This window comes from Aquila chrysaetos, chromosome 17 (assembly GCF_900496995.4).
Source record: "Aquila chrysaetos chrysaetos chromosome 17, bAquChr1.4, whole genome shotgun sequence".
In the NCBI taxonomy this organism is placed as follows: Eukaryota; Metazoa; Chordata; class Aves; order Accipitriformes; family Accipitridae; genus Aquila; species Aquila chrysaetos.
In genome coordinates this window covers 5,215,877-5,239,320 of record NC_044020.1, presented here as the reverse complement: position 1 = coordinate 5,239,320, position 23,444 = coordinate 5,215,877, and the positions used below count along the sequence as shown (strand labels likewise).

General features: G+C 38.6%; 1 protein-coding gene across 2 annotated transcripts in view; it reads left to right on the top strand.

Moving 5' to 3' along the window:
* Nucleotides 1-23,444, top strand: part of RFX4 (regulatory factor X4) — a 97,994-nt gene that overhangs the window by 42,641 nt on the left and 31,909 nt on the right. For both annotated transcript variants that reach the window (XM_030041537.1, XM_030041536.1), the window contains exons 5-13: nucleotides 3,300-3,361; nucleotides 8,379-8,592; nucleotides 9,433-9,510; nucleotides 11,337-11,500; nucleotides 13,888-13,988; nucleotides 15,797-15,855; nucleotides 17,441-17,585; nucleotides 20,907-21,001; nucleotides 22,502-22,619. In XM_030041537.1, the coding sequence (XP_029897397.1) occupies nucleotides 3,300-3,361; nucleotides 8,379-8,592; nucleotides 9,433-9,510; nucleotides 11,337-11,500; nucleotides 13,888-13,988; nucleotides 15,797-15,855; nucleotides 17,441-17,585; nucleotides 20,907-21,001; nucleotides 22,502-22,619 (1,036 nt within the window). The remainder of the gene's footprint in view (nucleotides 1-3,299; nucleotides 3,362-8,378; nucleotides 8,593-9,432; nucleotides 9,511-11,336; nucleotides 11,501-13,887; nucleotides 13,989-15,796; nucleotides 15,856-17,440; nucleotides 17,586-20,906; nucleotides 21,002-22,501; nucleotides 22,620-23,444) is intronic.

Here is a 23,444-nt window from a genome sequence, read left to right as displayed (position 1 = left end):
AGATAAGGCAGTTATTAATTTTTTTTTTTTAATCAAGAAAGGCATACAAGATCTTCTATAGACAGAAGGCAAGATCAGATCTTGAGCAGGGCACAGAGGAAAGTGAGGGAGGACACAATTAAAGTGTAGTAACAGAAAGAAATAGAAGGACCATTGGTTTCTGAGGCTAATATAGTAGGGACAGAAGTTATCTGCATGTGGAACTTCTGGTCTACGTCTGTCTCAAAACCAAAAAGCCAAATAGCATAAAATAATGCCTAACAGTCAAAACTGCCACATAATTTAGGTGGAATGTTACTTGGAAAATTTAAAACCTGTACCCTTTTAATCAGCAGATCTCATAAGGCAGCTGGTTTTGTGGTCATTTCGGAGAAGTATGAGATGAAATTTCAGTTCCATTGAAGGACAATGGTAAAAGGCCCGTTCATTCCAAAATTCCCTTGGATACCACCCATGAGATCTTTTTACCACTGCTTCTGTTGAGAACGGGGACTGGGCTCCATTCAGAAAGCAGCTCAAACTGCGTGATCTGGTCTTGATTCGTTTGCTTGCACAACCCCACTGCAGTGATGAAAGGAAAATGATCCAACTTGGCTTTCGGATCCAAACCTGAATTTTCCTGTCTAACAGTTAGGAACCCCCTTCTCTCCTCACCTAACTGTAAAATTAACTCGTTTTCTATGTAGGTCTTTAAAAGTTAATAAACATGAAACACAATGACTATGTATTTTGTAGGGTGACTTTTCAGACTGAAAGTCTGATTTAAAATCAACATTTTGGACGCTCTGCTTTTTCCATTGATTTCAGCACACAGTGCACTCCACTTTGTCCTGCCCGATCTGGTTTCCTCTCTCCTTTCAGGGAAAACTCACTGCCTTTGGCAATATCTTTGCACAGGGATTCGCATAAATGTAGCTGAATATAAACATTTATATGAACAGCTAGTTCATTTAGTACTTGACTTGTTTTATTCCAAACACAAACGTAAATACCCATGCTTATGTGTATGAGCACCCAAGCGTGAGTATGCCATGTTATACATATTTTACATGTGCAGCATTAGATTAAAAAGCCCTGACTTTTTTTTTTCCCAAAGATTTTCTAGATTTTTTTTTTTTTGGTAAATTATTGGTAAAGAATATTTTAAGTGATGCATACTTTTCAGCTGTATTCTGAAAGGTGTATCTCATTGTTCAAAATGTGCTGGATTTAAAAAAGAAACAAAGAAAAGAAAAAGGGATCATCTGATCAACTGCTCCATTATTCTTCTCTTTTCCTGATCACCTCTGCCCTGGTATGTAGAAATTGGCTGATTTATTTAAATCCCAGGAACTCCCACGGCATATGGTTCATAAAGTAGTATTTACAGTGTGCATTGTAACACTTCATCACTACTAGAAAGACTTGAAAGTAATATGGGTTCATGTTGTTCCAAAAGAAAAAAACTGGGTAAAAATATCTCTAATATTAAGATTTACTTTTGAGTCTACTGCTGTAAAATCAACTTTTGGAGAGGAATGGTATTTTCTGAGTGATAACTGCCACCCAAAAAAAAAAAAAAAAAATTAAAAAAAACCCCTAGCCCAAAAAAACCATCCTCAGAAAGTAGTTCTTCAACGCTGCCTTTTTTTCCCACAGCCTTGTGGAGCCCCCAACCCTGTCTGCAGAAAATGAAAGAGAGAGGGGTGGGATTAATGTGTAATTAAAGGGAATTTGGAAGGCTGAGATGTTGCGGAATGTTAGATCAGTAGCTGGAACAGCATGTGGTGTTCTTTAGGCAGGCTTCATTGAATCCATACAAAAAAAGAAAGAAGGACTGCTTGCCTGTCTGCTCATTTATCAAACAGCTAGGCTGAACTTTCACAGCTCCACAAAAGTGTTTTACTGTTTGCTGAAGTTTTGCTCCAGAAATTAAAGCTGAACAACCTAGCCACTCTGAGTCTATGCTGCATTTTTGACATCAGCCACGTTGTGCAAAGCTCTTGGAAACCAGTGTAGGTCAATTTTTACATGATACAAAGGGAAGATGATTGTACATTTGCTAAAAAAAAAATATTACTGAAGAAATGGTCAAATATGTGACGTTGTAATGTCTTTATTTATATAGCACCTTTTGATCCAAATATGTGTTCCAGAGCTTTCAGTCATCAATCAGGATTAAATATTTATCACGGTAGCAAAATGGCTAATGGAGAAAAAAAAATCTATATTATTTAATCAATTTTAATTGATGTTTTCTTCTATTTGAGCAGTTATATTCCACCTGGTATGCCTGTTTTCCTTTAATATTAGTTAGTGTGTCCCCCCAAAGAAGAAACATTTAGCTATTTATATAATGAAAACACAATTAAAATAGATTATAAATTAAAAAAAGGAAGAAATTCCTTTTGCAAGTGAATCTTCATAGCTTACTGCAGTCTTTCTTGCATGACTGTTCTGCCAGAAGAATTTTCTTCCTACTGCAGACCACACTGAGAATCAGGTTCAATCCTGTGAGGTGCTGAGTGCTGCCTTCCCAGCGACTACAGCAGAGCTTTTTCATCAGGACTAGCCTGGTTGATAGAGGCTCTGATTACTGAAGGCACAATCTACATCCATTAATCTATTTCCTTAAATGCATCTGGCACTAAAGAAGTTTTGTTTTACAGTAGCAATGTTCTTTTAATCTCTGCTGACAGTCCAGATTTTTTATGATACCCTGCTGCTTCTGAGATGCACTTGTTTTCCATAGAGGATAGATTGATTCCGAGCTATCTTCACAAATGCAACAGTGAGTCTTCCCTGGTAGAAGTGGTGTCCCTGTCAAATACCAAAATCTTTTCAGGGAATCATCTTTTAGAAAAAGGAGTGTTTAATGGCAGGATTGTGAAGGTCTGTAAAGAACTGTGGCCTCCAAAACTCTCAAAAAGGAGAGCTTCCTCTGTTTGCAGCAAAACCAGGTTTGTTGATCCTGCAAACTGACATAAATAAATAGTAGGCCAATTCTAAGTACAATCCTCCTTAGCTTAGAGGCAGAACTGATCTTAGATTTTTAAGGAAATGTATTCTATTCCAGTAACTTCTGAAAGTCTTTATTTAAATTAATGGTAGTTAATGGAATTATACTGAATTTTAAAGTCTCTTTCCCCTCTTTCAGTAATGGAAAAAATCAAAAGCTTTATTTCTGTTTTGTCTTGCCATGTATTTTGCTGATGTCGCAGTGCAGTTTTTCTGCTTTTCTGTCTTAACAGTCTATATTAAATTAAGTATTAGCAATGTGCTTTTCAACTTTTTCTAATATCAGTTCTACTTATTTGTAGATAATAAGGCAACAGTTTCCACAGCTAACGACAAGAAGACTTGGAACCAGAGGCCAATCAAAGTAAGCAGCGTATGGTATTATTATCATCTCACCCAGGGCCCCATATGGCTCTGGCTTTACTGAATAGAATACTATAAGATCAGGGAATAATTTGTCCAGTTGGGGACTTAAAACCCAACCTTGATGGAGGTTCCATTGTAGTCTTTACATTGTGTTATTGATTCAGTGGTGATCCTGCAAACGTAGTCTAATGGAGGCCTTTTACTGATTTAATCAGCAATGTTTTTCATCTCAACTCACTTTACACAACGTAAAGGACATTCACACCCAGGAGTAATGGAGCTACTGTTGGAGGCTGGGAAATAATAGCTGGTTAACATCATGTTTCAGTTTAGAGGACAAGTGGCAGAATGCTATCTGGAATTTAGGTAGGAACATACATTGGCCTAAACTGAAATTGTCCACAAACCTGGATTTAACCACCATTTTTCCTGTGTAATGAAATCCAACATATCTTTAAGTGATCAAGGAATTAGTTTATTGCCTTACCCAAAAGCTGGTACTTCCTGAAAACAGTTCATCCTAATTCCAGAATGAGAAATTGATTCAGAAAGAAGAATGCATTTCCTGGGGTATTTGACTTTTTCTAGTTGTTGACAAGATGTGATTCTACTAATTTATAAAGAGGATACAGTGGTGTTTCTATACTTTTTTCTGCTTGTGGACTCCATGAAATTTTTCCAGTGGAGCTTTGGATCTTTTTATTGCAAATATACATATATATTGTTAGGGGGCTTATATATATGTATCTGTTTTTCTTGATTAGCTTTCACGGAATCCTACAGGGTAGTCTAAGGGTACTCTCTGTAGATCACAAGTGGAAAACTACGGAGGCAGAAATGAAAACCTGGGACAGCGTTATCGCAAAATTTTGCTGGTAGAGCTTCTCTTTCAAAACAAAGCCTAGAAACAATATTGCTAAATGCTGAGAAACAAACATGCTGTGAGAATTGAACTTACATACTAAAGCTAGAATGACCCACTCTTTAAAAGAAAAAAGAAATTAAGATGCTAAAAGAAATGCCATTAAAATTAACCTTACTGTGCTCTTCTAACAAGTGGTCCATGCAGAGCAGTATCTCTTTGATGGGACCAAATGTCCTTTCCCCATCTTGAGATTCTCCTAATTTTTATAACTAAGCTTTCTTTTTCTAGAGCAGCCATATTTAAGCAGCTAATTGAAGATTTGAAATCTCTTCCCAGATGCAAATTCAAAGCTACCATAACATCACTCATAACAAAGCTACCAGATATTTCTCACATGCAAATCCTAGGCTAGTCCAACAGCATATTGGGAAAGCATGATAGGTCCAGACTCAAGAGAATCAGGATTTAGGACTGAATATAATTTCTGTGGAGGTTCATAAAGACAGAGTGAAAGCATGCACAAGTTGCTTTATGGAAACATTCATATGAGAGTACCCTCTGTCAGCCATCAAATCACTCTGACATTGGATACAACTTTGTTATTTGTTTTCCTGTTTAATGAAAGGAATGAGCACCACTGTAATTCCAAAGTGGAGCTCGGGAGTGTCTCAGAGGCGCAAGATGCTCTTGATCTGCTAACTGAAGGTATCTTGCATCTCCAAAAGCTGTGTCTCTTTACTCTCACTGAGGCTAAAAATCAATAAGACTTAATATTTCTTGCATATTTTCCCCCTAACCTGCATGCCTATCAGAGGAGCTTTCAGGTCACATACTCCTCTCATGCCACCTTTGCAATGGTTCTGCTCCCTATCTAGCAGGTAAGAAGGGGTTTCTCTAAAGCATGCTGTCTGTGCTCAGCAAAATCCTTGGCCCCTGAGAGTCCCTGGTCACCCCTGTGAGGGAGATCATAGTCACTCAAATTTCACAGCCTCAGCAGGTGTGAAATTGAGTTCTTCTGCTCCAAAAGAGGATGCCTAAATCTTTATCAGTGGTTAACAACCCAAGAATTATAGCATACAGAGGAGTCATTCTCATTTGATCCAATGAAGAGGAGAGGTATGAACACACATGCATACATACTACATGCACACTGTACTTCTTTACAATAAATACACTCCTTGCTAGACCCAGCACAGATGTAACAGAGCTCTGGTTTTGTTTTCAGAAACATCTGACTGCATTCCAATTAAGTTTTACGTAAAGAAATTACATTAGACATTAACACTTCAGTCCCTTTATCGCCAACTGTGCTGACTGATTGCTGCCAGTATGATTTTCATTCCACTTTCCTGCTACTGCCAAAGCAAATTCGGCCATAGAAGTGGTTAAGATTATCTGACTTCACAGTGTTCTGCCTTCAATTTTTTTATAGCACGGCTGCCTTGTAACATTACAAAGTTCAGAGCTACAATGGTGCTATACTGTTGGTCATCAGTTGTGAGGCTTTCTTTTTTGCAGCTGGGTTTATTGCTGTAAGCATGCAGCTGTTCTCTATCACACCGAGCTTACAAACAGTTCCAATACAGGTGAGCCATGAGAAGGCAGCTAAACATAAAAGCCAATTTCTTTCTGTACTGTAGTTTGAAACTCTTCAATTATGTACACAAGAGGTTAGTTAAACTGATGAAAACTACATGGTGTAAAGGGAATTTTGCTTCTTGCTTTGAAGGAATGCTGCAGATGCCGGATTCGTGAGAGTGAAAAGCATTCCACTATTTACCACAAATATGATTGTGTTGTCTCCATGTTATTCTTCTACAGATCAAACTTTCAAGCACTGTTTATTGACTTAAGTTGGGTTTTTTTCTGGTAGAAATACACAAGAATCTTTGTAAACTGCACCAGTGAGTTTTTGCCATTTGGGATGGTAAAATTACTGAAGGAGGAAGCTATCTGGAAAAATTTTGGAGTTAATTTGGCTATTGCTGTCTATATGATTTTGAAGCTACCTGGAAAATTCTTTTGTGTAGTTTACTGCCAAGTGCAATATACCAGAAATTAAATCATGCACAATGAAATTCTACTACATTTTCCAGGCTTTCATTCATTTTTTTTCTTGAACTGATTTAAGCTGAAACTTGACATGCGACTGACCCCTGTTTAAATTGCACAAACCTCTCAGTCCATCAAGAACTTTTGCAGTCCTGCTTGCTGTGACCTTTTTCCCTTCCCCCCCTTCCCTCAGCAATTTGTGGTGCTAGCTCCCTGTAGCATTTCCTTTCAGTTCCCCAACCCCAGACATACTGCACAGGACGCATGTGAGCTTTATGGCTCTTACGTGCAGTGCGTGCATGACAGCTGCTAGAGACCAAACTGGGGACTTGAGCTGCAAGCTGGAGTTGTTACCATTCAAGCTAAAAAGCCAAACTTCTACAGCTGGTGTTATAACCCCAGTGTTAGCACAAACTTGCCATTAGCTATCTGTAACAGCTTAGGACCAATCTGGAGCCTGGTTTCTTCTGGTGTGGAATACACTTTTTGGCCTAAGCCCTAATGGGCTTAGGAGCTGATAGTGTGGCTTTCGCAAGTATTGAAGCTAGGAAATCCCATTCATACCATGTCAGCTTAATGTTTTAATAAATCTCACTTGGATTATTCAATATTGAGTTCAAGATAGCTTTTATTTTTAATGGACAATATAGAATGTCCTCAGTGGGCATGGCAAGGGAGCCACACACTAGAAGTTTGCTACAACTCCCCAGGCCTCCTCTCAGCCCATCTGTGCTGGTAGACAAGATTAGAGCTTCCAGCTCTTTGCTACGACTTTCTGCTGGAGATTATGACACGCGTTGATCTGTCAGTAAATGACTGAGAGTGAAAAAAGGAAAAAAGTCACCTGAGTTAGTTTAAACTACCATCACTTAGATACGATTCTTTCACTAATTTAATTGATGACCTTTGTAAAATGAGCTGATATTGCCTAAAGCAAACTTGGGTCCGTTCAAGTGAACAGATCTGCTGGCAGCACTCTGAAATCAGTAATGTCTGGGGAATACAACAAACATCCGGCGATGGTAACTTCTCCTGTCACCGTAGTGGGATCCAGAAGACAGTGTCTCGTAATGGTCTGATAGGGTTTTGATAGACTGTAAGAAGACAACTGGAAGGTCATTGAAAATTCTCTCTAGGAAAGTAGGGTGAATCAAAAGTATATGAGCAATGCAATCTTGTGATGCCTTTTGTAATCATTAAAAATTTAGCTGATGGGTTGGTAGTGCCTACAGTTGAGAAACTGAAATAAAAGTTAGCAAATTATGGAAGGAATAAGATTACCTTTGCTGCTTTGATGCAAGAGTTAGACTGGATAATCAGTGCTTCCATTAACACCTATAATAAAGCTAAGTTGTAGCACAAACTTGTGCCATAAGGCCACCAATCCGTTCTTATAGCACAGCCACACTGTGCAATTCCCACTGTGGTCTGCACAAACAGAGTTACCGTGTTGTGTAGTATCCCTCACTGATATAAGCTCAGTGCTGATGCTAAGTTATGAAGCAAATAATTTTGAACTGTACATTTCCTACCATTCATTGCTTTCCAGCTCAAGCCTTTTTTCCCCCTCTTTTCATTGAAGTGTTTTCAATTTTTGAAACATTTCTGATCAACTCATTTGCAATAAAGACTCATGCTTTTCAGGGATCAAACCAGCCCTCAACAGTCTGAGAATCAGGGAGCTGAAATAACAACAGAAGGGCCAGTCCAGAGGGTCTGTACCTCTGCTTATTGCTAAACTGAAGGAGCAGCTGCACAGCAGAGCTCTGCCAACAAGTAGCTTTAGGATGCTTTTTTTTTTTTTTTTATAACAAGAAAAAAAATGGAAGTCCATTATTTTCCTGCCCTGTAACAGAGTCAGCTTTATTAACTCTGAAGAGAGCTACTTTTACCAGAAGGAATGAAAATTGGAAGCCCAATATATTACTGAAATGTTCTGCTACTGAATCAATGCTTGTTAATAATATATAAATTATTCCACAGTCTGTTTTGTGTAGAAGTCATTAGCATTATCAGTTTCTCTTACCCCCATATCTTTTTAAAAAAAAAAAAAAATTCAAACAATCTGCTTTATAAAATATACATCTCTATGTATCAGGTACCATTATTATGGAATTGCAGTGAAAGAAAACTCCCAGTATTATGATGTGATGTATTCTAAAAAAGGAGCAGCCTGGGTCAACGAAACAGGAAAAAAAGAAGTAACCAAACAGACAGTGGCGTATTCACCACGATCCAAACTGGGAACATTACTGCCAGAGTTTCCAAATGTCAAAGATCTAAATCTGCCAGCCAGTCTGCCAGAGGAGAAGGTAACACTTTGGAAATCTTTTCTTGGCTTGTCTTGGGTTTTTTTCCCTGCTTTGGATGAAAGCTTTATCTAAAATATAAAGACTTTAAATTAGAATAAGTTTAATAATGCTTTGACTTTATTTATGGGGGACTTAATTACTTCATATAATTGGAAGAAATATTTTCCCTTAAAATAGGCAGCTGACACTATCAGCTGTACAATATTTCTAAAGCCTGTGCACACTTTTTTTAAAGTTACATTACATACAGAAGGTGAGGTTTGAGGGTAACTGTTTTTAAATGTGTTATAGCTCTTAAATCTGTGAACACGTTTGATGGCAAACTGAAAAACAGTTCTGATGCTTTCTTGAGCAGAGAGGGACTTAGCATATTTCTTATCCTTCTAGACTAGAAATTAAGAGAATCCTATCTGCACATATGACAAAAGTGCTCTGACTGCTCTTGGTTGAGCTTGCTAGTTTTCTGATGCTATTCACATGTGTAGTATCAATGTAAAGTGGACAAAAGAATAGGGTTTTATAGTTCTTTATGTCCTAATTAGGGCCACATTCTCGTCTTTGATCTCACTGAGGCTTTTTGCTCCTCTTACATTTGAAGAATCCCCATTGACATAGAAAAATCCATGAATTCAAAGGGAGAATTTACTTTTAAGAAGAAAACTCATCTTAAAGCTAATCTAACTAATCTAACTAGGCTCTAACTGATTCCATTATTTTTGCAATTGTGCATAGGTAAGATAAGAAAATCTTAATTTTGGTGCTCTATATTCTGATAGTTTTAAAAGTGAATTTCTTAAAGTAGAATGATCTTTTGTGTGTCTCCCTCTCATTCTTTTTCAGGTTTCTACCTTTATTATGATGTACAGAACTCACTGTCAGAGGATACTAGACACTGTAATAAGAGCAAACTTTGATGAGGTATGGTTAGAAAATACAGTTGTAGTTTAATGATACATGAGGTATTAATGGATCTGAGAGCTTATTTTGAATGTGATATTACAAATTTCTGGTTTTGTGGTGACCAATCCTTTTCATGAGTAATGAACAATAGCTATACTTGAGTATATAATATGTGACCGATAGCATTAAATCTCACTTACAACACTGTGCGAGTTACAGGAATGAAAGCAATGGGAATGTTTTTGTCTCTCCATTCACCAGCAGGATTAAGGTAGCAATACCCCCTTACAAGATGTTGGACAATCCAGTTCTTACAACTCAAGAAGTGTGTCCACCACCACTTTTCTAAGCTTTGAGTTGGGACTGAGCTCTGTCTGAAGGAATTCTTTCTGAGCTTTCAGCACAAACCCAGGGCAGGTGCCACAGCCAAAATGGTGGGCTCTGCTGGTCTATTAACAATGGTGCAGGGTGGTGGTGGGCCTACAGCCTCCCAGATATCCCAGAAAGCTGTAGCTGCAGTCTCCAATTGCTCAGTTGTACTGCAGTGCAGCTAGGAACATGCGCACTGCTCAGCAGTTGATACCATCCATTAGAAATGGATAAGGTTTCTACTTGCTGCATATCTGACTGAATTGGAGGGTTTTCTGGCAGTGTATGCAGGCAGCTCTATAATTAGAGCTGAAAAATAAAACATTACTGGAATGCAATCAGTTTTATATTACATGTAGAGAAGGCCTCTAGTCCAGGAAAACAAATCTGACTATAGAGATGCTGAGGGCCTGATTCAAATATGACAGCCAGGTCCCAGAAAAAATCAAAGGAAACAGGTCTTTTGACTCCACCTTTTGAACAATGGCAAGAAATTCCCTGCATTTCTTCCTCTCACTGTTTAATTCTCACACTCCTCTGGTTTAAAGCTGAGGCTCTTTTAAGTCGTTGTACCCAGTCAGGATGTTTCCATATGAGAGAAATATGTGACACACATTCATGAAGTTTTGCTGGATGAGTCTCAGAATACTTTCTTAAGAGCAGGATGTTATATTTTGTTAGGGAATCTGTCAGGATCAATGGTGGGGAAGGGGCTGAGCAGCAACAATATATAATGGCAAATATTCTTTACTGCACCTGGTGTGGTTACTTATTTTCAGTACTGATTGCGTGCAAAAGGGTATCACTTATGAATGCCAGTGTTCTGACCCCTGTAGAACTGATCATATCGTTCACTGAATAACACCTCTATTTCCTACATGAAAATTTTCAGAGGTATATTTTGCTGTGTCTGAAATCTCCTCCCCATTTTCTTTTTTGTCTTTCTCCATTCTTTCTCCTCTTTCCTTCATAGAGGAGGAAAGACGAAATCCAAAAGTGTAGTGTTTCTTTCCAAAATGAAGACAGAAAATGGTATATTGACCCCTGTAAGCCATGTGCTATCCTCTTCTCCCTCCCTACCCCAATCCCTAGATTGCATTCCTTTGTATACAGGGACAGAGAGCAAAGAGAGAGACACAGGTTTGACATGTGGAAGCCAAAGAGTTACACTCACCAGCCACTGATGGAAGGTAAAAATATAGTGGTTCCCATGGGTGTCTCTACTGTAGTAACACAAAGACACCCTGTCACCAACTCAGAATGTCTCCTCGCCCTTTGGTTGATTATCCCATTGTGTGCTGTGTTACAGTATAAGCCTGTCTAGTTAAGGAGTATGCCTTGCCTGCATTGTGCGCCATCAGTCCAGCTCTGGGGCTGAAACAAATGCTGTGTAAGCAGGATCATTTAAAGAAAATGGTATTTTTGGCCTTTGGTTATTTTAATTTAAACATCCCTGCTTCTTCTCGTGATTGCAGGTTCAAAGTTTTCTTCTGCACTTTTGGCAAGGGATGCCTCCTCATATGCTGCCCGTATTGGGTTCTTCAACTGTAGTGAATATAGTGGGAGTTTGTGATTCAATTCTGTACAAAGCGATTTCTGGAGTTTTGATGCCAACGGTACTACAAGCATTACCTGACAGGTCAGTATAGCTAGCAGCACTGACCACTTTTAGCTCAGCTGTCTTTGTTATATGTCTTGTCTTCAAGAATGGCACCAGTTGTCAGAAAGCTGCTTGCTGCCACCCGTTTCTTGAGTTTAAATCACAGTGTCAATTCAAAGGAGTTGAAGAGCTGACATGTTCCTGAAGAAATGTTTGGATTTTAGCAAGACTTGTATTGTGAAAAACTTGTTATTTTTTGTGTGATAAAGGATACCACCTTCTTGGTTTACTAACATCAAGCTGATACTCATGTCCCAACTTTCAGGGAATATCAGAAGGCTGCGGGCTGCAGAGTGCCACACTGTCTTCTGAAACTTTCAGACACTTTTCTGCTAGTCAGGGATAACAACATAACAGTATTCTGAATTATAGTGACAAGAGGAGCTGGCCTGGCTGCTTTCTTTGTCAATACTCACATGCCTACTCAGGCACTGCGACCTAAGCATTTGTCTCCGTATACACTCTTGGAATCCAATTGTTACTCTGCTTGCCAGTAGTATAAGACATGAAGATTGTACTTGTGAAGTCTTGGACAAGCTAGTTTAATTTAAATACTATCCTATGAAGAACAGATGCTTATTTTAGAATTGCTTTATTTGTATTAAGAAATATTTCCCTCTTTTGTTTCAAAGTTAAATTCACTTTTCCAATCCATGTGGTAGATCTTAGCTGTTCTCTTCTCACCTGGAGCTCATGGAGTCCAAGAAGTCCTGTTTATATAGGCAAAGCAGGACAGAGATCAACAGTTCACAGCAAAAAGTGTAATCACTGAGTGCAGTCAACCTGTTTCCCCCTTTGATTTTCCTAATATGAGCATGAGGAAACTCTCTTTTTCTAAATATACGTGTACACCATTAGTATTATTTGACTGATGCATTCCTGAGGTTGAGCAATTTGTTAAGAATAATGCTCTAGGAGTTTCTTATTGGTGCCGTATATTTGGCCCTCGAGATTTTAAAGTGTCTCTAATCATGGCAAATGTTTTCAAGATGTTGTTCTGCTCTCCTATGTGCACTGCATGACTGCTACAATACAGGCAAAGTATTTTTTCCACATGAAACCTGTTATAAGCATGGGCTTTCCTTGATAAGACATGTACATTTTTACAGGCTTTGCCCTTCACCCCCCCACACCCCCCCAAATCTATTTCATTGGAAGGATTAAACAGAACAGCAGTCCTTTTCTCAAGCTGCTTAGTTCTTTCATAGCAAATAAGGAGAGACTTGAGTGTGAATATAGACTTTTGTAATGCATATAAAGGGCCAGATTGTGGCTATTAAGCCATAGCCTGCACTGGAGGGGGTGAAGAAGGGTCTCATTGCAATGGAAGCTCCTGAAGGAAATCTTGCTGACTCAGCCAGAATCCTCTGAGGGACTTCCTGGGAACAAATATTGGCTGTCCAGAAAAGCCACTTTGCAGTGGGTGCGGCAGTTGTCATCCATCCCCTGTCCTGTTAAGGTGTCTTTGTGGAGCAGAGCAGGCCTATGGTCGTGTTTATTTTACCAGCTCTGTTCTCAGCGCAGTGTGTTAGGAATACAAACAGGAAAAGCTGCCCAGCTGGAAGAGGGGAAGTTCCTTGCATCTTTCCTCGCTCTCTCATCTGTGTATCTTGAGCATTGCCACAGGCAGTGCAGCTCAGCCTGGCAGAACCAACTGTTAGGGTCCCCTGCACAACACCCTGCAACTTTTCCTGGAAACTGTCATTTTATACTGAGCAATTCCAGGAAGAAGGGCAGAATGAGCTGCTTACCATGTTTAGCAGGAAATGATGGAGCCATCAGGAAAGGGTAGTAAGGCAGAAGAGAGAAATCCCACTTGTCTGGGAAAGTTCCTGTCCTGTGCTGGGCTAAGCAGGCAGGTCCTGCTCCGCCCCCACTTCCCCCACCTGTGTGGGCTTGCCTGGAAATTCCTCCCCACCATCATCATCCACTCACTGGCTCCAGCCTGCAGCATGGTTGTCGCTCCGCTTGCACATCCCTGCGTACATCTGTGTAAGTGTGGGCACAGCTGAGCTGAAAGCCAAAGCTTGATCTATTGTCTTCTTTAAACAGTTGTGATTTTATGTTCTTATGTTTGTACAGAGTGGGAATGATTTTCTTTCAAGCTAAGAATACTGTTTGTAAGTATCAAAGCAGTGCAGTACAGAGGCTTTCATTCATTGTGAGGTTTTGAACATGGTGATAAGTTTTCCTTTTTCTGCAAATGTTTTCAGAAGTTTTTCTTCACGCCTACAAACCAAAATACGTCAGCAACTCTGCGTAATAGTGAGTTGTAAATAACTGATTCATAGTCATCACACGTTCACAGATTTTATAGTGTAAAACACAGAGTAAACATGTTCTGATGTAGTGATTTCTCTTTTCAGTTTGACGCAGGTGATCCGAAAGTTTGCAAAGCAGCTGGATGAGTGGCTGAAAGTAGCTCTCCACGATTTACCAGAAAACCTACGAAATATCAAATTTGAATGTATGTATTGCCCAATCTCTCTTCTATTAACTTGGGATGTATATAGTGTTTATTGATTACAAATTAATTGGAAGTGAGACTAGTGTTCTTTTAGGAATTAAAAACTGTCAGCATTATAAATCTTGCATTCGCTTACAATCTCCACTTGTTCACGAAAACCAATTTCATTTAGTGAAATGAGGCACTGCTCAAAATGAGAAGAATTACTTTTCCGTTCTTGTGGATTCTGATAAGAAATTAATTTTGTTGATAGTAAGCAAACATTAGGGATGATATTAGGCAAAGGAAATTATTAAACAAACCTTTAGGCTAGCACAATTTGAATACAGCTTGAGGCCCTTGCTCAAAAAAGTGCCAGAGTTAAAAATGAAGGAGATCAAATTACCCTGTCACCACAGGAAAGGGCACTAGTCCTTTTCAGACGTGCTTTGTAGATGCCTGCAGTGCACATCACCTATTGATAAAGCCTGCTTTATTTCACGGCTCTCAATTCTTTGCCTTTCATGAGCACTAAATTCCACACCACAAAGTTAAAGGGGAAAAAAAAAAAAAACTAATTTAGGAGAAGGATTAACTATTTTGATCAGCATGGAAAATTAGGTGTATATTTTACTGAGAACAGTCAGGATGTAAGTTGGAACAACTAATTTTAGGGTTTTTTTGCGTTGTTTACTACTTTATTTTAAAATTTACACAAAGTCAGAACTGAGAATATGCTTTATCACATCTTTGTCAGTTCAAAATATCAAGAATCTGCAACAGCAAAATCTTTTCCAATCTTACAGGGAGACAGAAAGAGGTGGACAATACACTTTCTAGTCATTCTCAATCTGTACTCTTTAACTGCCTCTATGTACAGTACAGAGGGAAAACCTACTCTGTGGCCATGTCTAAGGCCTGTTTGGATAGATCTGCAAGTCTTTGGTGATTTTAGTATAAGGAAAAACTTGAGTGTATCCTACCTTTTACAGGAGCCTTTGTTGCTTCTGCAATTGTTTCCTCCTCATCAGAATTTGTGATAGTGTACACAGTCAGTGGAGGTACTGACAGGAGTAACTGCAAGCCTTGGTCATGTTTGCCGCTTCCAAGTCACAGATTCAGAAAAAGATGCCCCATACAACATTTTAAAAGTTCATTTTCCAAGTATAGGAAATACCTTAATACAAGGTCCGTATCGCTTGGAAAGAGCTAAAACAGGAGCAGAGGACTGGCAAGTACCTCCTGGGCCATCTTACCCCATAGCATATTAGTAGATCATGTAATCACTTTCAGAAACTTTGATCAAATTCCACCTGAAACTGTATCAGATTTGAGCTCCTACTAGTCCAGTCAAAAGACTCCTCCAAAGTTTGTCTGCACTAAGACTTAGCAACCTTTTCTGATTTCCACACATAATGTAGCTATCATGATTTTATGCCCACTTGTTCTCGCACCAACATTTTTCTTTCTATTAAATAGTTCTTTCTGGTCTTCAGTTCCTTTGTATATCAAGAGAAAATTTGCTATGCTGAACAAGCAAAGCTCTTCCATTGTCCTCTACCTTTCTCTTGTCATCTCATTATTCACAGCATCTATAAATCATTGCTTGTAATATGCCTCTGTAAAAGTGATTGAGCATTCAGGTTTAAGGTTTTAGGTCAAGGTTTAAACTAAGTTAAAACTGGGCTATTTGAATGCACTTTATGTAGCCACAATTGTATATAGGGAACTGGATATATTTTTTTGGTTCTTGTTTTAATTTAGTATTTTCAGAAGTAACTTACTTTATTTAGCACGGTATGTAAATATGTATCTCTTCTTTGCTGCAGTGTCCAGAAGATTCTCACAAATACTCCGGCGACAGACATCACTAAATCATCTCTGCCAAGTAAATATTTCAGTTACCCAAGTTTGCTGAATGCCATTTTTACTGTCTTTTCAAATTATTTTATGAATTGGCAGGCTGAACTTTTCTCAGAGAGGAAGAGATCTTGTTAGCAGTTTGTCTCCAATATTTATTGTGACTATCTTTACAAAATCAAAAAGTAATCAGCAAAAAATGCTTTTCTAGATAACTGGCAACCCCTGATCATTACGTTCAGCAGGGTACTTTTACGAAACAAATTATTATTTGATTTGAAGAGATGGTTTGTTTCCAGGAAATAAATGAGAGATATTCCATTGATTTCAGAGCAGTTTGTATTAGGCCTATTGCAAAGCAAGAAAAATTTCTATAGGCCTGACAATAAATTCCAAGTCTAATTGTATATTATAAATCAAATGCAAATTAGTAAAAAATAAAACAGTTGAACCACTGGGGTTTTAAATAGAAATATTCTTGCAACCGTAGGAAGTGAATATAAAACCTACTCTGAAGTGTTTGTTTTTCACCAGTTAGTTTAGATAACAATAACTTATCAAAATGTCATGAGGTCAAATTCTGTGTAGTATAAAAAAGGGGCGAATGCATTGAATTCATTAACATTTCACCCATGTATTGGAGCAGACAGTTTGTTTTCCCTGTCACGCTGAAAGCTCTGCTTTTAGAAGGTATATCCGACACCCCAGCTTAACCCTGTGAGTGGTGAAGCCCACAGGAAGAAGCTCTGGGGAAAAAAACCTCCCTCCTGCAAGGATTTCTTTGTAGATCTCTTCCTCCATTATTTTAGTGGTGGAGGCAGAGATACCAGTGCTACCTTTCCCCAAACATGGTGGATCATCACTGAACTTTGGAGGTCCATAGGGCTTCAGAGGAAGTCAAGATACAGAGACCACAACCTTCTGCATCAGACCTGGGATCAAACAGTTTACTTACATGAAGGTCTCTTCAAATGCATCGTTTCCTTGGGGAAGCTGATAAACTTAGTGTGGGTTATCATCTCTGCTTAACTTACAGAGCTCTGGTGTATGTTATATGACCATGACCTTGTGTCACTTCCTTTCCTCTCAGCCCATCCTCCCCATTATCAACAGCAGACCACTGTCTCAACCAGCCAAGAAGCAGGTCTGATGTGGAGGCAAATGAGCTTTAACTTTTTCATGTGGCTAAGGGAAGAACGAGAGTCTTCATAGTTTGGGAGAGGAGAGGGTGCAAACCTGAGTGGGGTTTGTTTGGTTTTGGCTTGATTTTTCTGGTTGCTTTTTGGTTTTGAACTGAAGCTGGCCATGAAAACCAACGGAGAGCTGTTAGAGATTGAGGAGTCTAGCAACTGCACCACCAGATTAGGGTTGCTCATCAGGGTTTGTGGTGGATGCAGTCGAAATACTTGCAGTTGATTAAATTAGGCAAAATGACTTGGGAGTTCTCTGTCATTAGAGGGCCCTGTAACGTCCATAAGACATCAAGCTGGTGGGTGGGGGTCCAGGAGGAGTATCAACTTAGTAAGCCTAGCTAAGGAAGCGTAAAAGGGGATAAAGCCTATTTTTTAACCTAATAAACCATGAACTAATGAATAGATTGGATTGGATTACAGGCATCAAGAACGGTGATCCACAGTGCAGACATCACATTTCAAATGCTGGAGGACTGGAGGAATGTGGATCTGAATAGCATTACCAAACAAACCCTCTATACTATGGAGGACTCACGGGAGGAACACAGAAAGCTCATCATACAATGTAAGAGCAGAACCCTCAGATAAAGCCAGGTGAACTTGGTTTCCTGCTGGAAACAAAGCTCAGTGAAAATAACACTGGGTTTTCAGCCATTGGTTTATTTGGAAGCTTAAGATAAATATAGAGGCATTTATCAAATTGTAAGGCAAAACCCAGTCAAGGTCTTATGTTTTGAGGCATAGATCTGGGCACTCTTCCATTATCAAGTTTGTTTCTAGTATCCAGAACAGCTCGTGGCACAAAACTTGCACCCAAATTCGAAAGGACTTTTTTTCCATGAACTTGAGCAAATGAAATCTATGAGTTAACCATTGAATGTGATAAAGTCCAATCTCTCCCACTGTAGAATTGCAGGAGAGTTGTCTTTTGAATGGTTCTGACACTGAAGTGCCTGTGTATTTGAGTCCGTTGTAAACTTCTATTTGTAAAAAAAATCTCCATTTTAGTGTTTTCGTAAACAAGATCATTGATGGGGTAAGCTTTCACCCTGAACTTTTATGAGTAAGTAGAAGTCCCATATTGAGCAAGCTCATTGGCTAATTTAGATTCTGCCTAGTATAGTGAAGGGCATGAACTGAAAAGTGACTTTGGGGATGTTGGCAAATTGGTTTTAGTGTCAAAGATCTTTTGCAAATATAAAATTTAACGTGCATTGTCCAGCAAGTGTGCATGGTTGTAAGCTTAGGTGTAACCTTAAGCACACTGAGTTTGTCCCTCTGAGGCACTAGAGGTGACCAGCTTTGTTTTTAGCATCATTCATAACCTCACTTCCCTGTGAACCCACTTGTTGTATTGCCATCTCTTTCTTGAGGAGGACCAGTCATCTTTTATCCAGAACCAGCCTTAATGGGGAGCAACCTGGGCAACCACTTGTGGGAGCCCTGCAAGGGTAGGTTTGCTAGTGGGGTAACTCTTTCAGTGAGTGGCTGGGAAGAGGAGGGGGTGACAGCTTCACTTGTACACTGGACCCTGCAATGTTGACTTCGGCACTCATCCCACTGTGTTAACACTAGAATTCTTCTCCCCAGTTTAGGGATGGGCATTGCATTCTCTGTTAGCTCTGTTTTCCAGCAAGAGGTGGTTGGTACTCTTTCCTCTCCTTCTTAACCCTTGATTCATTCCCTGACATGGCTCTCTTCCCTTATGAGGAGATAGAAACTTGACGTGGCAGCAGGGAAGGTAGCATACAGCGAGACCGGAATCCAGAAGCTGGGTGCATCCTTATGTAATCTGTTACGTTTTCAGTATCTACCCAACATGCTCCTGCTGGCCAAAAAAGAGAGTTCTCAACGTTGTAATCCCTAGTAGCAGCAACAATTTTCTTTCTCATTCAGAAAATCCTTACTGTTTAGGAAAGCTTTTTGTATATGTGCGAACTATTTAAATACAAGCTTAAGTGTAATAAAATCACATGGAATTTTCCTGAATGCTAATGGATTTGAACACATGTTTTTCCACATTTTAGGCCCATATAGTCCAAGAAGCAATTGCTCAGAAATGGTAACCTAATATGAATGTTCATCATGCGATGGGATTCCACTGAGATGTGCAGATATGTATAGAGATTACTCTAGAACTTAGATTTTATTTTTTTTCCCCCATCTTTGATGTTTATTCTACTTGGCCAAAGATCTTTTCAAAGATCACACTCTGTGTGACTCATATGACATGGAGTTAAGGCCTGCTTTCACATTCTTAGTTATTGTAACTGAAAAAAAAAAAAAAGTTTATAAGCCCATAAGCAAGCTTAGAGACAAACAAAGAGAGAAAAATCACTGGGTATAACACAACCTCTTTCCTGTTCTGCTATGGTAGCTATCTCTGATGTGGTTTCTTCTTTATTCCCTCTTTCTCAGATCCTGTTGAGGTATTTTTAACAGTCACTAAAGGCTAAACAGTTACTTTTCTTAAATAGGTCATTGTACACCGTTTCATTGCTCCAGCAGCAAAGCAGACAACTTATTTGTTTTTCCACTCTTGCTCCCTTCTTTGCACTGCATATGAATTACTTCATGTGTTGTATCAGGCAGTTTTTGTCCAGCCAAATACTCAGGTAAGGAGACAACATTTAGATTTCTCTGTGATCCTGTTCTGAATAAAGGGAGGTTGCCCGTTCAATAAAACAATGAAACAAGATAAGGGTGGCCCAAACATCATTATTTCCTTTCTTCCCAAAGTAATGTTTCTGACCATCCAGCCTTTGCAAGTCTAAGGTAAACAAAGTTATAGTCAGGTGCGAAGCAAATGCATTCCTGTTCATCTTGTTGATCCAATTTAAGAGACCAGGGAGTTTGTTCTTTGCATTATTGTTGAATAGTCTCTCTGGCTCACTTCTCTAGCTGTCATCTCTAAGTTTTGCCTCCTCCACCTCCCTCACTATCTTTCCTATTGTGGGAAATCCCTTCCTCCTGTTATTTATAATTAAGCATAAATGGAAATGGATAGCACATTGAGATCATCCTGTAACACAGTAGGTAGGAAGTATCTTTCGTCTTGTCTTACCGGGCTTTTTATTTTAGCTGAGTTGAAGAATAGTTTCTTAAGGTGTCAAAGCACATGACTCTTTGTCTTCCAGCCATTCATTCTCATAAATAAACTAGAGACTTGCAGTTTTAAGAGCTGCAGTTGAATGACTTGACTGTTTTTACTTTCTGTATTAAAATATGAATATGTGTACTTGGGAGAGGTTAAAAAGTATACAGGTTGCTTTTTGAAACTCTTCTTGATAAATCAAGTATAGCATTTGTGCATTGGTAGCAATTTGTTTTGAAGAAGTAGAAGTTTATGGAAATTCTTTGTGTGTGTGTCTGGCATTGCAAATAATAGATGATTTGCAGCAGTTAAATCATGTTTTTGCAACTAAAGCATTATACAGATGAGAGCCCTATCAACAATACTCATCCACTTGGTGCTTAGAAGATTCTTTATGCATTTCTAAATCAATTTCATGCATGACCTTTTTTCATCACCAGGGTCAAGGCCTAGCTTCGCACTCTTCGTAGAGAACACCATAAATGGTTCACTTCCGGGCACACCAGACAGCTGAAGCTTAAAACAAAAGATTAATTTTAAATAATAGGTCCTGATTTGCTCACATTAAAATACCACTTCCAGTCACTCCATCACTTTCAGTAGAAACAAAATAAGAGACCAAGCAAACTTACTGGGTCAGCATCAAAAAAGATATATTTGTTATAGCTAAGCAATTTATTATAAAAACCAAGCAAACTTGTGATGTTATTGACAGCTTTTTGTGATTTGTTTCTCTTTTGTTCAAAATGGACTCCAAGTACTGAGGTGGGCTATTTTTATTTTGTCTGCCAGTGTATCAGGAGTTTGATCACCTTCTGGAGGAGCAGTCCCCCATTGAGTCATACATCGAGTGGCTGGATTCCATGGTGGACAGATGTGTTGTAAAGGTTGGTAAGCAGGAGTAAAGACCTGAGCCACTGATGTGCATTATGAGCTCTATTCAGGTCATAGATTTTTAGCAAAAATAGACAAACAGACACACACCAAAAAAAAAAAAAAAAAAAAAGGCACTAGGCATTTGGTAATAAGCAGGAGTAAAGCAGTAGTGGACAAAATCTCACCAATTTTCATGGAGAACTGCTCACATTCAGGATTCTGCTTTATTCTGCTCTTGTCTGTTCTATCCCAAAAGATGATATTCAAGAATGGAACAGGGCTGAGGTTTCCAATCAAATCAATATTTCAGGGATATGGAGAGATGAGTTCAGAGTCATCCTAATGACATAGTGCAAATAAAAGCAGAATCTAGTCTGGCCTTTTAAGATTTTAATGAAAAGGTTATTTAGGCTATCTAATTCATTTATATACATTCAGATGTAAAGATGAAAGTCTACATTACCATTCAGTCAAGGACACATTTATGTTGCCTTTTGAGCTGATTTGAGATACCAAGGACTTGTATTTTATTTTCATTTAAGTGCATACAGAAACCTACTAACAAATCTTTAGAAAACATTTTCAGAAGTGATCAGGCATCGTCATAATTTTACATAGAGTATGAAACTATATGACTGACTATTTTAACTTCTGTCACTAACTATACTTTGTATTAGGATGTTCTATTAGAATTTCAACTCTTCATTACAGTTGTTAGAGCTAAGAAGTAAAAAAAAAAAAAAAAAAACCAAAACGCCTGCCTCTCTCTTGCAAAAGATCCATACAGAAACCAGCAGGTACTTCCCCAGATTATTTGAAATACTTTGATTGTTTTGGGGAACTTTTCTTTTAGTCAGTGGAATGCAATTTGAAATTCAGACCATAACTGTTAATTTTCATGAAGAACTTGACATGAGTTTTATTAGCTGATTGGATGAACCTAATTCTTTAACTCACATATGGCTATAGTAAATACATTTTTGAAGAGTTGATGCCCAAAGTGTGCTTTCTGGAAAGTATTTTTCCTAATAAAATGACTATGTGAATTCACAAAAATAAAAACATGAAGGAACAAAAAAATTCATATTCAACAGTAAACTGTAATTGAAATATTAATATAAATTTTCATTATAGAGCAAGCATTCTTGATTATAAATTGCTTCCTTGACTAGGAAGCAAGAATGAACATGTAAGTAATTAGGTTAAGATGAAGATCAGAGCAATTTTTTGGCAGTCCTTTCATCATTTATAAAGGAGGTTCAGTCTTGGTGTTGAATAGTACTTTATGATTGCTTCTTTCTGAAGGTTGTATATGGGTACAACATGGTTTTCTGTGATAAGGTTGGTTTTTTGGTTTTGTTTTTTTTAATTTTTAGTGTGTATTTTAATGTGAAGACAATGGTAAGTAGTTTTTCAGTATAAAAAAAGAAGATAGATATGTGCATCATTCAGCTGTATCAGGCAGTCAAAATAAAAGTTTCTCCATGACAGATATATCTGTGTTCTTGCAGGTAGCTGCCAAGAGACAAGGCTCTTTGAAGAAAGTAGCTCAGCAGTTTCTCCTGATGTGGTCCTGTTTTGGCACTCGAGTGATTCGGGACATGACTTTGCACAGTGCACCCAGTTTTGGTACTTTGATTTTGTTGTAATAATTGCATGCCACAGTCAAAAAAAACCCTGTAGCCTGGCTTGTAATGTACAGTTTAAGTGAAAACATAACTAGTTTTCACATGTCAGTAGCCCCAACTCTTTTTTTAATAGAGCCCTGGACATTTGGAAATAATGCTCGGACAGATGTCTGTCTTCAAGATCTAGCCAGGGGAGATGGAAACATTACTACTTCCTTCTGTTTGTTGTTAGCCAGTAGCTGGAGTTATCAGTCACAGGTCAGCTGGAAGAGAGGATTACAGGAGCATTCCCTAATGCACTTCAGTGCAAAGTGAGCCGGTTACCCAAACCACTGTGACCACGTGTTATGCTAAGAGAGATGACTCTGCGCTGAAGTGGATGAAAAGGTCTCCAGTGAACCACTTTGCCAGCTCTGCTTTTAAAGGACATAGCATTTTAAACTAGTCTTTGCAAAATGAGCGTCTTCCCGTACCCTGGACAGATTCTCTTCCATTCTCTTAGAAATCAGTCAGAGTGGAAAAATAGACTTTTACTTTTTAAATGAAAAAGCATACTGCTTTTCTACACAGTTTCAGAAGGGGCTTTGTCTTGAATCCTGGGATACAAACAGTTCAGATTAAAATAAGTTAAAAGGAGGAATGATTGAAAATGGACTGCTGTGTCATGAGTGTGAACATTCACAGTCACTCGGGACCAGATTTTGCATGAGGGATGGTTTTTATAAATGCACATTTTTCTGAATATGTTAGTAGAAGATTAATAATGAATGAATTTATGAAGGCACTGCATTGAACAACTGTAAGTTTTCTGCCAGCCGAGCTTTGA